The sequence below is a fragment of the Mastomys coucha genome, unplaced genomic scaffold (genome assembly GCF_008632895.1).
Source record: "Mastomys coucha isolate ucsf_1 unplaced genomic scaffold, UCSF_Mcou_1 pScaffold3, whole genome shotgun sequence".
Lineage (NCBI taxonomy): Eukaryota > Metazoa > Chordata > Mammalia > Rodentia > Muridae > Mastomys > Mastomys coucha.
In genome coordinates this window covers 34569455-34586333 of record NW_022196909.1, presented here as the reverse complement: position 1 = coordinate 34586333, position 16879 = coordinate 34569455, and the positions used below count along the sequence as shown (strand labels likewise).

The following is a 16879-nucleotide window of genomic DNA, read 5'->3' as shown; positions in this document are numbered from 1 at the left end:
AAAAAAAGATAGTCATATGTCTTAGAGACAAGATGCTGTATAAATTAGATCTATTTTTCTTGATGGTTCTCAGTGCAGAAATGCGCTACTACCTCATGGGGCGTGGAGGAAGGGCAGAATGTGTAGAGAACATGGATAATGGCAGCAAGGGGCATGCAGAAACCACACAGGTGCTGCCAGAAGGAAGCTCATGCCTCCTTGGATCCATGGCAGGTGGGGCCATCTACTCACACACACCTATGGGCCGGTGACATAGTTTCCCTTTGCCAGCTGCCAAGAACAGAGACCTGGCATCACCTAGTTGGGGCATTGTGCCCGCTTTGGCTCACTTCTTCTGCTGAAAGCCTTAAGCAGCCCATTAGGGGAGGAGTGTGTACAGGGAAACAGAACTATGTCAGAAAGATCCGTGGGGAACTATGGGAAGAGCTATCTGTCTTCAAACCAATATCCACTAAAGCTTTGCTTGTAGTCACTTCAAACAGAACGAGGGGCCTGGATAGATCTCAGACGGCGAGTGGGTACCACTGAGCATGTGCAGGGACCTGGGGTCCATCTCCAATAGCCTCCCCACCTTCAACCCCCCTAATAAAGGCTTGAAGATGCATTTCTTAGATGCACTTTGTTTTCAACCCACTTAAAACTACTTAAGTTACCCAAAATAAAACATCTTTATTAAAATTCAACTAATTACAAATTCATTAGCATTTTTAGTGTGCGTGTACGAGTGCGCAGCCTGTGCCCCTAGCTAACATTATCTAAAACAAAATAAATGTGCAGTTAACTGAGCTTCAAGGAATCCCGTGGAGGTCAGTCTGGCATTGTGGTTCCTAGGCATTCTGATTAGATTATAATATTTAATCTTACCTCATGATGTTTGCTGCTGTGTCATACGCTCAACACAGGGTCATCTTGGGCTTACTTAAACCTGAACTGTGGGATTACCATGGACCAAAGTCTCCCATTTCTAAGTCAGAGGATATTTTATATAACAGCAGCTTAGATACTTCCTAAGCCCTATTTCTATAAAGGGTTGTCTGAGAGTGTTCACTATTACTTTTATGGAAGTAGAAGGTCCTAGAGGGCAGTTCTGCATATGAACAGCTCTCCTCATAAATAACCAACCCACAAAGCCATATTTACAAACAGCTTTCCCCTTCTATTGGCACAGGGTCTGTCCTATGGAACAAAGTAGCGCACCGGCCCTGATTAGGATTCTAGGAAAAGGTTCAGGAGAGGCTCAAAGCCAAGCGAGTCAGAGAATGGAAGTTACATTTAGATACAAAGTGGATAGGGAGTTTGTCTTCAAAGTAATCAAATTGTAACTCTGTACATCCGTGCCCGCCCCCACCCCCAAAATCTGACCATGGGGGTCTATCTTTCGCAGGACGTTGGTTGTTTTTCAGGCAATACATCTGTGACACTGCGACAGTGTCATTCCTGAGCCACTTTCTGCAGCTCCTGTTGGAGTGTCCTGAGAACAATGTATCTACATCAGCTTGCCTGTCCACAATGGCGATATTGATATTGCGCTATGTGGTTGCTAAGACAATTTACATTGGGCAGATTGTCACACTTCTAAGCAAAGCATTCTGGTCCATGAAGCTTTTGCTCTAGCTCAGTGAGTCCTGAAGCAACTCTATCTCACTGTTTGACTAGAAAGCCACACGGGGGTTCAGGTCAGCCATTGTGCTATATAGGTCCTGCCATCAACCTTCAGGATGACACTAAATCTTTACATATATATATATATATATATATATATATATATATATATATATCCCTTTACTTCGGTGTCATGGAAGGCCATTTAGCATCAGGGAGTGGAGGCAGGGCTGTTTGGCAAGAGGCCATCCATATTGACCTTCTCCCCGCCGAACCCCATAGAATAAAGCAAGACTAGAGCCTAGCAAAACACGGCCCTCTCCTAACTCAGCGATCCGAGGTTTTGAAATAAGCCATCACAGAATTCCTTACCCCAAGTTTGTACTTTCATGAAAGCAGAGCCAAGGTGTTTATTTACACCAACACCCCAAGGGGAAAATGTGCAAATGTAACATCTTGCCGCAAAACCACCGCAGCCCTCCAAATTCTACCTCCTACAGGCTGTTCCGTCACACACACACACACACAAAAGGCAGAAGGCCTACTCCTAACCCCAAAGGAACTGGGTAAGATACCCCAGCCAGATAGCCATCTCTCTCTCTCTGAAAGAGAGGTAGATTAGATGGATGGAATTTGCATGTCATTTGCAAAGCAGACCGACCAAGGCAGAGAACTATAGAGACGCCTCCTTTCCCATGGGGTATTCACACAAAGACACATCAAAATGCTTTATGACTGGCTTCCATAGTCAGATCACTGGGTTTTGGTCAAATTTTATTAATTGCCATGCAGGGAAAGTCCTTTGGAGGATCACAGAGCAGCTGGTACCCAGGAGTCATCTTAAAGGGCAAAACTATCAAATAGTAAGAAATCCTTAGGTGCAATGAAATACTGCTGGCCCAGAATCTCTCTCCTGACTCTCCCCCTCCCCTAGTCCTCGACATCAGAAGGGGGGGAACCCAGTGCCCCATCAGGGCTTTGATCTCAGGTTATCAGTGATATAAAGGCTACAAAGGGCTCTCTCCTCCACCCCAGTGTCACAGGAATTCCTGCATTTAGGATCACTCTCACCCAGCAGGTAAGACTCAAACCTCTGATTTCAGCTCTATTTAACCACACACACACACACACACAAAAAGTTATTTCTAGTAGCTCATTTCCAAGGCAGAACCCCAGCTGGAAAAAAATGCCTCCTAGAGATAAGAGGCCCAAGGACAGCAAGAAGACAGAACGGGAGCCAGCTTGAGGTCACAAAGCTGCCCAAGACGGACACACATGTGACACACTTCCAACACAAAGCTGCTTTTCCGCACAACGAACCTCTAAGAAGTACAAAGGCCCGGCTCTCCCGCAAACACAAGTCACCTGCAGTCGATTTAACCTTGACCCAGCTGCACAGAAAGTAACTTTTAACTCCTTGGCAACACCCTTGAGTGTTGTACAACCGTGCCGGAGCCTCTGTAAAGTGAGGCGCACCTTCCGCAGAGCCCTGCAATCATAACCTCCCCCCCAAGCCCCCAGAGAAAGGCATCCTTGGATCAAGCCCAGCCTGGGACCATGCTCTACCGATAGCCCCCCATCTCTACTCTCAATTTACGCTCTATGCTGCACGTGAAAAAGAACTCCCCGTGCTTGCCACAGATGTCGAAGGAGATTCATACACAAAGATGAGAGGCCATGGCACACATAGGTACCTTTTTCTTGCGATCCCGGGACCGTTTGCGGTGCTTCCTTTTTTTCTCAGTCTCCTCTTCCGCATTGATTTCTAAATCCCTGTTCTTCTTTAACTGGGAGGCGGCATGAGCCATAATGCATTTGAAAAAGACCCCCGGCCAAGCACGCAGAGCTTTCTCTGAAAAGGTGATCTCCTTGGGTACCTCTCTAGTCAGGCATAGAGCAGCATAACCCTCACGCGAGAGGAGCCTGAGCAGAAGGACAGGGAAGCATCCAAGAGGCAGAGAGGCAGAGATGCTGGGAAAACTGCAGCTTTCAAAACCCACCACAGCAGGGGCCGGATTTCATCCTACACCTTGCCGAGCCTTCCCCTCTCGCAGAGAGCGCAGCCATCCTGGGGCAGAGGCTGTAGTGGAGGCAGCTGGGACCGGAGGAGCTGTGTTATGGCCGCATCCCCTGCCACCAACTGGAAGTGTCTAAGTGATTCCTCCAAAGGGGGAAGGCTGCGAATGGTGGCTCTTGTAAAGGAGAAAGATCCGGAGTCACCACACATGCGGCAGCCGAGAAGCCGGCACTAATCCTGAAGAAACGACTTCAGAATCCTCCACAGAGAGAGAGAGAGAGAGAGAGAGAGAGAGAGAGAGAGAGAGAGAGAGAGAGAGAGAGAGAGAGAGAGAGAGAGAGAGAGAGAGAGAGAGAGCTGCAATTTATCCATCAGCCTAGATCCGCACCAAGCGAAAAATTAACCCTTCCGAGAACGAAGCAGCACGAGTTCAACTGCTGATGGTGGCGAAATATATAAAATAAACCAGCCACGTTTTCCCAGGGAGACGCTGAGCGAATTTTTCAGGCAGACAATGCATGCATTGCTGGCCTCGACAGAGCATCCATTATGCCCAGTTAGTCCTGATGCATTTTGTGGAGAGGACTACAGAAGGGTCTGTTGTCTTTTTAAAAACAACATTGCTCATGACAACACACTATCCAGAAAGGCGTGAGCCCACTGTTGTGAGGGACAGATGCCCGATTTAGAGGTTTCCCGGAACACTCTCCTTTACTGCGGTGTGAGGGGCAGAGAGCAGGGGCAGGGGAGTTGTCATCAGTGTTTCCAGGTGGCTTTCATGCTAGGGCTTATTGTAATCACGCTACTATTAGGAGGACCTGAGTCCTTGGTGACTGCGGCCTCTGAATACTCATTGTGAGAAGTGAACCAGCACCATGGCTCAGAGATGCTGGAGTCTTCTAAGCATGCACTGGATGAGATCTCCTAAGTAGGGAATGAAACACACTCATACACACACACACTCACACACACTCACACACACACACACTAACATACACACATACACACAACTAACATACACACATACATACACCAACATATACATATACAACACACTCACACTAACATACACATATACACACACTCACACTAACATACACATATACACACTCATACACATACACACATGCACTCACATACATACACATATGCACACACTCATACTGACACACATACATAGGCACATTCACACATACACACACATTCAAACACACATATACACACAGTGACACACACATACACATATCCACACACTCACACTGACACACATACATAGACACATACTTGTACACATACACACTCACACAAACTTATACATACACACACACACACACACACACACACATACACACACACACACACACACCAGCGCTGACGTTAACAATTTTAGCAAGAAACACCTGAAATGCTAGACTGGGCCCCAAGCCTGTGAGTGCAAGTTAAGACATCTCAACGTCACCAAGAAAGTAAGGGGAATGGAAAGAGGGGCTCCATAGTGTGGTCTGAGCACAGCAGGCCTTAACTCAGGAGGTGGACACCTTGGGTTTTGAGGAAGAAGCCCTGAGCTGCACAACAGAGGGATCACTAAGCCCAGGGCATTGTGGGGCTTGGGTTGGGCTTCCACAGAGCTGTTTCTCATCTGGTTTATGTCTAGAGCACTGAGTGAGACTCTTAGCAACAATATCCACAGACCGTTGCGCTATAGCTGTCTAAGGTCCCTCTCTTCCGCGGAAGGAAGGGCTTCTAGGCTTTGCCAGGACCTGGAAGATGCAGGGCTCACAGCCGGCCGTTCTTATTAGAAGTAGGCGGCACATTGTCAGTGAGATCAAATGAGAAGCGCCCTGGTCACACAGTAAATGAGGGCCGACTGTGTACGCTTATTCACACAGGCTTGGTTTCCTCAGAAGTATCTTCACGAAGAAAGCATTTCAGGTATGGGGAAATGGCATGTCATAAAAACCTGCCGATGGGTTGATGGGCTCCAGAACCCACACTGGATACAAAGTAGACAGGCGTGACGGCTCACACTTGTAATCCAAGTTGGGGATGTAGAGACAGCAAACCCAGGGGACTCACTGGCCAGCCAGCTCAGTATACTTGGTCAGCTCCAGGCCAATGAGAGACACTACCTTAAAGAAGGTACCTAGGAAATGTTAGATGAGGTTGTCATGTGGCTCCATTGGCATACACACATGCACACACACACACACACTTGTGTGTGTGCACATGCATATCCACATGTGTCCACATGCACACACACAAGCACACGTGTGCATAGACACGCACATACAGACACACAGAGATACACACACACAAACACACACATACACATACAAGCACATACGTACATGCACACAGTCACACATCACACACAGACACACACATACAGACACACAGACACACAGAGATACACGTACAAACACACACACACACACATACACACACACAAACACACACACACGGTTTCTATATTCTATATTGCCTATCAGACTATCTTATCAAACGAGAAGCAGACAAAGGCCGTGAGGGCGCAGAGCTAAATCTAACTCACACTCAAAAGCAGACGAGTCCTAATTGGGTTGGTGGGAAACCCATTAGTGGCGTTAGGTTTTCCCACCAGGATTCTTCCCTCCACAAAACCTAAGTAGGGGAGAGAAAAGGGTAGCGTGAAAACGTTGTGTGCCATCTCTCTAAGTCCTACACTTTTGAGGAATACTCGCACAGTTTCAGCCAGCTGAAGAGGGCAGCCAGCTACAAAACTGGCCACTCTCCCTCTGGCTTCTGGATCTGTTTTTCTCCCTGTATAGACGTTAATGATACTTTTAAAATGTAGCATATTTATACGTACCCTTGACCAAGGTAACTTTTCCAAGGGAGGCTGGCAAAGCAATAGTACACTAACATTGATCTCCGCCGGTAATAGAGGAGAAGCTGGAGCACTCCCTCCTAGGAGAATCCTTTGCTTCTCCAAAATGACCAGAAGCTGAGGCTGGGGCATGACTTTTAAGATACAGTAATAAGAAAAAAAAAAATCTATCTATTGGCCACTTCCTTGTATTAGTAAGTCAGGAACACATCAAAAATACATTCTAAGGCACAGCCTAGAATTTTTTTATCCTCTGCTTAAAGCCCTGCACCCAAACAGTGAGTCATTCTTAAGTGTTTTACTAGTCAGTCAGTCTCTTCATTTCTTGACTAAAGCTCCATTGAACCATCCTGCTCCAACGGACGTGAGACCGGACCATGATCTGGTTGGCAGGGACCATAGACATCTGGAGGGTGTGGTGGGTCCCCAACAGAGGCAAGAATGGGTTGCTGGTGCAGAACTACAAAGCAAGATGGAGCATCCAGGAAGTCAGGCTGGTGGCCATTCACATACAGAGCAACCTTTCCAGTCCCACTCCTCACAGACAGGATCGTGGTGGCAGAGCAAAGAACGCCAAAAACTATTAAAAAGTGTAGTCCCAGCTCTCCAGGGACTTGACTCAAGGAAGAGAAAATTGTTCTTGGTTTGTGAAAGTCTCAACAACAAGAATTCCTACTCCATCCCTTCGAAATATAGGGCAAGAATGATTTTCAAACTTTAGCTTTTTTGCAGAAACTCCAATGGGAGAAACACACGTCATGGGGTGCAAGGCTCCAGCTGCTTGCCTGAATCCAGAGAAGAGGCAGAGAATGTCAACCTTCCTGCTCCTTCCACCTTCCTCTGGAAGTCAGATTTGATGTGTGGCCCCCAAAGTGAGCTTGCTACCACCTCGAGTCCTGGCCTTTCTCCTGTGTGCAACCTGTTATCACAACTGATGTCAGAAAGCGACTCCTACTCAAAAAGTCATTCCTGATTGCTTACCGGATCCAATGACTTTCATTCAGAATGACGCCTGTAGATGCAGCGTTAGACCCTGCAGCTACTACTAAGGAAAAGTAATAACTGCTTTCTGGGGGCTGGTGAGATGGCTCAGCGGGTAAGAGCACTGACTGCTCTTCCAAAGGTCCTGAGTTCAAATCCCAGTAACCACATGGTGGCTCACAACCATCCATAATGAGATCTGACACCCTCTTCTGGTGTGTCTGAAGGCAGCTACAGTATACTTACGTATAACAATAAATAAATCTTAAAAAAAAAAAAAAACCTGCTTTCTGAATTGCTAAATAGAGTATGAGTTATTTCTTAAATAATACTCGATTAGGGCTCAATAATTGGGACGAAATGCTCTGCTTAAAAAAAATCAAAAACCTCAAATGAATTGATATGAGAATTTGCAAAGATATCATGGCCAAGGATTGTTCCCCCTTCTTCCATTCCCGTACGCCTTCCTCGTTATCTCAAAGCACACTTTGATTACTTCACTAGTTCATCCAGTTGACACTTGGCCCTCTCCTGGTTATCATTCATTCCACGTTGTGTTTCTGCACCGTTGAACTGAGTCAACAGGCAGTTGATGACGTGTGTGATTTCTATGGGAATAACATGACTATTTGGGCGACCGAAGTGAGGAGAGTTGTGCATTTTTTTCCCTCCCTCGTTTTAAAATTATTTCCTTTGAGAATTTCGTACAATGTATTTCGATGATAAACACATCTCTGATTCCCTCCCAGATCTGCCCTTTAAAGAGATATTGCGCAACGGAGGTATGGAAGCTGTATGGAAGTGTTTAGACTCTATAGTTCTCTATACATTATACTATAGGGTAGTGGAGAGCAAATTCAAAACTAGCTATTTGCACTCCCAGCTTGACTTCAGGATGTCAGTAGTGATGTGTCTGCTCGGATGGCGTGAATGGTATTTCCTGATGAATCCAAGCCCCTGTTCTGAGAGATAGTGCGAGCTCATCCTAACAGAGTCAAAACATTGTCCCCTCACAAAGAAAAAATGGACCCGCTTTTATTTCATTAAATTTGGCATCCTAGATAAAGACAATAACAAGGGGGCCTCCGAGCAAGCTCTGAATGATGTGGAGAAACAAGAAAGCAAGCAGCTAAGAGGAGGATGCACCCTGGCAAATTCCAAACTCATCCACTCTCACTCCTCACTTGCTGATGAAACACCGCTATGTGCTTGAAAAGGGTGTGAGTGTCTCTGAAGGACTCCCTGGCTGTGTTCCTCCTGGGGAGCCACACCTGTGGCCCACCAGCACTGGCCTTGGTACCATCTGTCTTAGCCCCGGCTCTCCCCTCCATCCCTTGAGAAGACAGTCCATTCAACTCACTGGGGCTGACCTCAGCACTACAGAGAGCGCCAGCTGTCCCAAGCACGCCAGCTGCCTCAGTGACCTCACACGGGCAGATGGGGACAGATCCACACTCACGGGGGATGGCTTTCCCCATCATCTTCTCATCACAGACACACAGGCCAGCACGGGGATGAGGGATCTTCAACGCAGGAGGAAGGCACCGAAGCCACACCCCTGGTGTCTGTCCACTTGAAAGAGGACATTGGTCCGTACCAGGCAGGGCAACGAATGCTCAGCAGGCACAAGGGAGTGGTGCACAGACAGAACCGGTCTGACAGCCTTTCCCTCTCTGGATTCCCACCGGAGGAGGAAGCAGACCAGAAGACTTCAAAGACACCTGCTCGCTACTCCTGAATGTTCTCCATTTAGGTGACAGAAGTCACTGGGTGTTTTAAATAAAAGCTATCTAGGGAGGGTCTATTTAAGCAGACATTCTAACCTGAACTCATCAGCTGCTGCCCATACACATAGGTGGCTCCTGGGTCTGAAATAGGACTAGAACATCTAGAGAAAGTAATTTTTAATTTACTTAAAAAGTTCAAGTTTATGACCTATACTCAATTCAGGGACTTGAACACATCCAAGCATATCTGGGACAATTTTTACATGTCAAATGTACTCTTCTTAAGTTTCATGAAATAAGACACAGATCCACGTTTTAAGGCTTAAGCTTAAGAAAATGTAAATTATCAAGATAATTGTCCCCACTGATCTACCACTGAGTTAAGCAAACTATAGTTTCTCCCTTTAAAAATGCACCACTAAGAAATGACTTGTCGGGGGATGTTCTGTCTCCACGGGACAGAAGTGGTTTACATAAGCGGTTCGTTTGTATCTACAAAGAAAGGACCCGATTTGCCCAAAGTTGTACTCCTATAAGTAGATATGACCCAAAAACAAGCATCAAAGGATACTCAGCTGCCATTGCGCACGCGCTCAAGAAGGGAACACGCGCTCACTCTACAAAACGGTACTATCCTAGAAGTCAAAAACTAGAGAGAAAGAGATCGTGAGAAGGATGTCAGCCTGGGTTACACTTCAAGACCCTGTTCTAAAAACGTAAAAAGTAAATAAAGAAACAAAAAGCAATTGCCCCATGCCTCTGGCAGTTGCTGACTCTGCAAGTGTGGGCTTCTGTTTCTAGAGAATGGAACATGTAACTGGTTTATTTCACACCTATGGTGGCTAGCAGTATCAATGTACCTCGAAGAGTGACCAAAAACCCAAAAGCAGATACTACGAAATTCTTGAGTCAATCTCATATCCTGGTTTCCAGGCACTTGACTAACCACCAACTATTCACGGACTGGTCATATGACCCTCCCTCTCCAAACCCCGGTGCTGGTCCTATGTCTGGTCCCTGGGTCATATGCACAGAATGAGACTTGGTCCTCCCTCCCCCCCCCTTAAATATCAGTGAGAGAGAACAATGAGATAAATAAACAGGGATTTTTAAAAGGTGGCACACGCTGGGCGGTGGTAGCACACTCCACGCCTTTAATCCCAGTGCTTGGGAGGCAGAGGCAGGTGGATTTCTGAGTTCAAGGCCAGCCTGGTCTACAGAGTGAGTTCCAGGACAGCCAGGACTACACAGAAAAACCCTGTCTCAAAAAACCAAAAAAAAAAAAAAAAAAAAAAAAAAAAGGTGGCACACAATGGAAGCAGAGGAAGGGTGGACAGGACAGAATCACAGGTCAGCTCCCAGAGCATTACTTTCTAGATTAGGAGTGCAGACCTTTCCCCAGTCAAAAGGCTATGAGTTAACCCTTCACACCCCAGTCAACGTAGCCATGCACTTGCATGCTAGCTAGCCAGGTGGCAGGGAGCACCCTTTATCCCCACCATTCAGGTGCTACAATGGCATATAAGATAGACAAAAGTTCATTTTAAGAGCATTCCAGTCCTGAGAGTTAGGGGCCAGTGGGGGGAGGGGGTGCTAAGCAAGAAGATGGTGAGACAATATCAGATAGTTAAAACATGTTCTGAAGAAATGCCAGACTGAAAGTGCTCAGGCAGAGAATTGTTCATAAACCTGCCCCCTGTCCCCTGTCTCCTGCCGCTTGCCCCCTGCCCCCTGCCTTCTTTAGATTCCCAACAAAAACAAGCAAAGATGGCGGCAAGCACCAATTTACTAAGCATTCTACTCCATTTAGGTGGTAATTTACCAGGGAATCATTGCACCGAGAGAATGATTTTGATAGTAAATTGATGACTTTTCAGGTCATGTGTTTGGTCCTGATGTTGTTACGGAAGACGGACATCAGATGTGCGTTTCCGTCTCTTCTCTTCTCTTCCACTTGAATAATTAGAGTCATCCTGATCATCCACTCACCCTTCAGTGACAATTTCAAAGACATTGGTGGAGCCCAACCATCAAGTCATGGAATGCACTTCCCGTGTGCTTGTGCAAACATGTCTCCTTTGTAGGCAAATGTGACACAGTATGGGATTTCTTTGATTTTTTTCCCCCTCCACCAAGGTCATGCTTGCGACCAAAACAGCATGTCCCCCCACTTTGTTCTGAGTAACTCACCCTCTGTGCACCTCACTTCTGCCTTCCTAGCTGTTCAGTGGAAGGCACAGTGAAGTTTCTTTCCCATCATGGACTTTGAAAATTGACGCGTGTCAGTTCCCTGTTGTTCTCTGATCAAGATGCAGGCAAGGTCAGCTCAGTTTCTAGGGAACTATTTAAGGAAGTAGCTGACAGCAAAGGTGTGAAAGGACAGATTTGAAGAGCCAGAAAGCTGGTGGCCTGCCGGGTGCATTGGCATATGCCTTCAAGCCCAGCACTGGGGAGGCAGAGGTGGCAAAGAGTTGGTGAGTGTCAAACCAGCTTGGAAGGAAATCAGCATTGAAGCCAAAACAATGGTGATCATTTCCCAACCCTATGTAGAAGAGGGGGTGATACACTTCGAGAAAGGGGTTCTGCTTCTAGACAATAAAACATTTAGTCAGTGGCGAGGCAGTATATAGAGTGGTAGGTAAGAGTAAGAGAGAGGAACACGATGCCATATCATATAAAGGCAGTCAGTCTAATGTCACACAAAAGCCGAGGCACAAGTCTATATCAAAGTGTGAGACACATGGGTTTATGTCTTATAAAAATGCTGACACTGGGTATGTAGGTCAGGTGGTAGAGCGCTTGCCTAGCATGCATAAGGTCCTGAGTTTGATCTCCAGCACCCAATAGGCTAAATGTGTTGGTATATACCTGGTACCCCAATACTCAGAAGGCAAAGGCTAGGAAATCAGGAGTTCAGAGCCATCCTTAACTACAAAACACATTTCAAGTCAGCCTGTAAAGATCTTCTCTCAACACACAAACAAACCTTGCTGTTTTCTTAGCTATAACAACCCACAGCCATAGGAAGGGTTTATAGCATTGTCTTTCTAAGATGTGGGAACTTGCGACTTTCCCATCTTACCAGCATGCTTCCATAGCGGATGGTGACAAACCCTGAGTGTTGCAGAAAGCAAATCTTGTACAGAGAAGCACTGGCTGATGCTGACCTCCCTAGCACACTTGTGGGATTCGAGGCTCCTATGCATCCCATGAATCGGCAAATCTCACTAGGCTTTCTAGCCCATGTTACTATAGAAGGCGCGCTGTGAACCAGGGCAATTAAGATTCACATGATTGGGGATGGGCATGGTTCAGTGGTTAAGAACTCTTGCTGCGATTGCAGAGGGCCAGAGTTCGGTTCCCAGCACCCACATGGCAGCTCACAACCACTTGTAACATCAGATCCAGGTGGATCTGACATTTTCTTTTGGACTCTGTAGGCATACACACGCGCACACACACACACACACACACACACACACACACACACACACCACAAATTAAAAAACAATAAAAATAAATCTCTAAGATTCATATGACATTCTCTACGACTTTCTAGCTTCTTACTTGCCTTTGCCTGACAACATGTTACGAAGTTTTGAAGAAAATTATTAGAGACTTTTCATTGAGGCAGGATTTCATGTAGCCCAAGGCACTTGCTATGTAACTGAGGAGAACTTTGAATTTTTGATCCTCCTGAGTGCCACCACCCAAGTGCTGGGATTTATGCATCACCAAGCTTGGTATACTAAAGATAAAATTTGAGATGGATTATTCCCTTTCCTAACGTCTCTTTGAGGAGGTCGAATGAAAGAAGCCAGTTCTTTTCAACCACGAGGAGTTCTTGTTTGGTTCAGGTAGATTTTTGTAGTATTTAATATTTGACTCTTTTAAGAAGGTCAGCAAACACATTTCCTAAGGGGTAGGTCTGTCTCATCTCTGCTAGGCAGGTGGGCTTGGAGCCCTGCTGGACTCTGCTGTTGATGCGAATGCAGCCAGAGGTAATAAGTGGTAGGCTGGCTCTGACCCAATCAAATTCCACAGACACAAATGTTAAGTGTCACATGTCACTGGTATTACTTAGTGATCTGTCCTCAACCACTGATAAATACAAGTATTATTCTTCACGTTCAGGCTGTATTTGGAAGCAAGGCTGGAGTTGGCTCAGGGCCGGTGACTTGCTGAGTTCTCATACTCCACAAAATTACTGACAAACCATTTGTAAGGTCTCCGAGAAATAAAGAGAAGCATTGAGGTACAACCTGAAGCAGACAGCATTCATCCATACATGAACATGTTGTATCTCTGTGCATATACTCACAAGGCATATGCATGTATGTATATGTGTGAGTATACACACATGTGGGTAGACAGACTTGACATACAGAATCTACCTTGTGGGTTTGAGTGGAAGCCATATGCACATAGATGAAACAGTTATAATTTCTATACTGAAAGGGTTTATATTAGATACATCTTCTGCTTAAGCAGAATAATTCATGTGTGCATTAAAGACACCCAAATTTAACAGATGCCCAGGGTGCTTGAATTAATATGGTATTCTATACATGCCCTACTAAGTTATTCAATTACTTTGGAGAGCAAGGCAATAAATATTCAGAAAAGTCTTTCCCATGTGATAATGTATTAAACCTAATAGGAAATTAAAGGGGAAAAATCTCTTTCAAAAGTCATAATTATGCTCCTTTATTTTATTAGAGGAACTCAAGTTGGAGGCCTGCCCACACTTCGCGAGCAGGATAAGAAGCCTCAAGCAAAGATCTTATAACTAAAGACAAACTCTGGAAAGACAAACTCAGGCTTATATTCTACGTTGAATTCCATCCAAACTGCTTCAGTACCAGTGCATTGCCCTCTGAGACATGTAGACAGACAGATCTGCTCTTTGGTTGCACCCATCGTCCCTTTTCCACATGCACTAGACGATGTTCAAGAAACCATGGGGCCAGATGGTTTGGTGGATTAGCTACGAGGAAAGGCCAGAGTTTCATCTCAAGGTTGATTTTTTTTTAAACTCTGAGGCAGATTGGCAGAGACACAGGAGCGAGGCCATCTGAGAGCCCTTGGGAGTCTTGGTCCGGTTCCTAATGAGCAGGTGTTGACATGGGATAGGTTGTCTGCATCGTGGAGTTGCAGGCGGGAGCTCCTGGGGGTGGGGTGGGGGGGGTGTAGGTGTGCTCGACATGTGTCAGCCCGATTCAGCTCTGTACAGCTATCATGTTACATGTGCTGTTCCGTGGCAAAGAAAATCAAACCCATCCATGCAAGTTTAAAATGGCAGGGTGACTCTCATAGGTGACAGCTTTATCGTCTGCCCTTAAATATGATCCGCAGAGAGTTCCAGATCTACACCTCATCTGATATGATGTATGGGGTCCTGAATGTGTCAGTACCCACATGTAGATGACAGGCTTCTACTACACTGGACATTTTGCTGACCATTTACTGTGTGGAACGTAGTTGGGACAACCAAGCCAGCAAGAATAAACTATACCCGGGCAGTGGTGGCACACGCCTTTAATCCCAGCACTTGGGAGGCAGAGGGAAGTGGATTTCTGAGTTCGAGGCCAGCCTGGTCTACAGAGTGAGTTCCAGAGACAACCAGGGCTATACAGAGAAACCCTGTCTCGAAGAAAAAAAAAGAAGAAGAAGAAACTATATATGTTACAATCTATTGTTCAGTCTGCTTTGGTCGGATGGTACCACTGTCTAATAGGGTTTGGGTCGAAGTCTATAGTCTACTAACTAGAGAAATGGAAGGAACCTAAGGAAGACTCACTTTAGTACAGACTTCAATGTGTGAGACTCAGTGTGTATGTGTCCATTAGACTAGGTTGAGAAGCAGCTGGAATCGCATCCAATCCTGTATCAATTTGTAAGGATAGTTCTTAGCCAGTTCAATTATTTTTTAAGATTTCAGACCCTGTGACTACTCAGTTATAAGATAAAATAAAAATGCAGACTAGGTTGTTTACCAAAGCCTTTGTACAAGCCTCTCTCACAAGCATGGTGGCTTTTTATAGATTTGTCTTTTATGTTTAATTGTGTGTGTGTGTGTGTGTGTGTGTGTGTGTGTGTGTGTGTGCACCTGAGGGTAGAATGTTGGGAGAAGCCAAAAGAGGGCACTAGATCCCCTTAGAGTTGGAGTTACAGGTGGTTTTTTTGAGCTACTGGGCATGGTACAAGGAACAAAAGTCAGGTGTATTGGAAGATAGTATGTGCTCTTATCTATCTGCTGAGCTATCCCTCCAGCTCCATGACAGTGGCAGGAAAACATTACATTTATCAGGAAGTGGCTGTGTTGATCTTCTCAAGAATTTGTAAATATTAACAGCAAATATGAAAGCTCTCCAGGAAGAACCGAGTTTCCCTAAACAGGCCATGAAATCAGTACCTTTAAAAATAAAACCACACCGTCACCGTGAAGAAACAGCCACCGTTAATAGTGCGTGGATTCTCTCTAGCCTTGTTTCGAAGCTTCTTTACATTAAAAGGCAATTAATGTAATGTAATTAATTTTTCAAAATATAATCATACCAGTAGTTCTACAATATTCTTTTAGGGAACGTTTACTTTTTTATTTAATATTATGTTTGTGTGTGTGTGTGTGTGTGTGTGTGTGTGTGTGTGTCTAAGAGTATGCACACATGGGTGCAGTACCTGTGGAGGCCAGAAGAGAGTATCAGATCCCTTGACAGTAGATATAGAGGCATTGTGAGCCATGGTGACTTGGGGTGCTGAGATTTTGAACTCAGGACCTCTGCAAGAACAGCCAGTGTTCTTTCTTCATTTGCTATTTTATCTCTCCATCCCCTCTTCTATAAGGTTTAAGTGGTTCTATGACTGTTCCACAGGAATGGGCAGTATTTTATTGCCTCCAAGATTTTCTCAAAAGGCCCAGTGCTACAAGCAATCCCACATCACCCTGTAAGTAACAAGATGTTTCTAGAAGGTCAGATTCTGAAAGGGAAAGCCAACTTATCAGTGAGGCTTGGGCATCTCTGCAAGGACAGGGGCAATTTGATTACATTTCTCTTGTTCGGTTCCCAACTCCATTCATTTACTTTATGGGTATCTCTGTAGTTTCTGGAACACCAAGGCCCGAGCCTGGAGTCTTGCTTCCACTATAATAGATCTCTTCCAAATCCTCAGACCCCAGCTTGCCTCTTGGTCTTGAGCTGCCTTTTCTGTATAGAGAAATGGCTCTGTCAGAAGACAGAATCAGAATCTAGCTAGATCTACGATCTGGGCTGAGGATAACGGCTCACTCTCCATTTTGCCTACAGCTTGTCAGCAGTTCCAAATCACTCCAGTCCTGACTGTAGGGGCTGGAGATCTGTCCTGTCCGTGAGGAGCACTTGTGGCTCTCTTTCCAAAGGCTTGGTTTCAGTTCCCAGAATCAACATGGTGGGGTTCACGACCACCTTGAATTCCATTTCCTGAGGACCCAACACCCTCTCTTGGCCTCCAAGCACACTGAACACATGTATACCTACATACATGCAATTGAAGTAGCTACACAGATAAAATAAATCTTTAAAAAAACAAAACAAAACAAAAAAAACCCTAAATTCCCAAACTCTAAATTGTTGTTTGGATGTTTTGTTTTAAGTTCAAAGTTAGCATTTTTTTTAAGTTCAAAGTTAGCATTTTGGGGGGGGGGGT

The 16879-nt window shown here is 45.4% G+C and overlaps 1 protein-coding gene across 40 annotated transcripts in view; it reads right to left on the bottom strand.

The window, feature by feature from the left end:
- Ank3 (ankyrin 3) overlaps positions 1 to 16879 on the bottom strand; it is a 642120-nt gene that overhangs the window by 336470 nt on the left and 288771 nt on the right. For 25 of the 40 annotated variants that reach the window (XM_031347655.1, XM_031347654.1, XM_031347656.1 and 22 more), the window contains exon 1: positions 3297 to 3867. The exons of 4 other annotated variants lie outside the window; for them this stretch is intronic. In XM_031347655.1, the coding sequence (XP_031203515.1) occupies positions 3297 to 3410 (114 nt within the window). In that variant the 5' untranslated portion in view covers positions 3411 to 3867. Of the gene's footprint in view, positions 1 to 3296; positions 3869 to 16879 lie in introns of those variants that run through there. 11 more of the 40 variants (XM_031347688.1, XM_031347694.1, XM_031347695.1 and 8 more) reach the window with 6 other exon arrangements.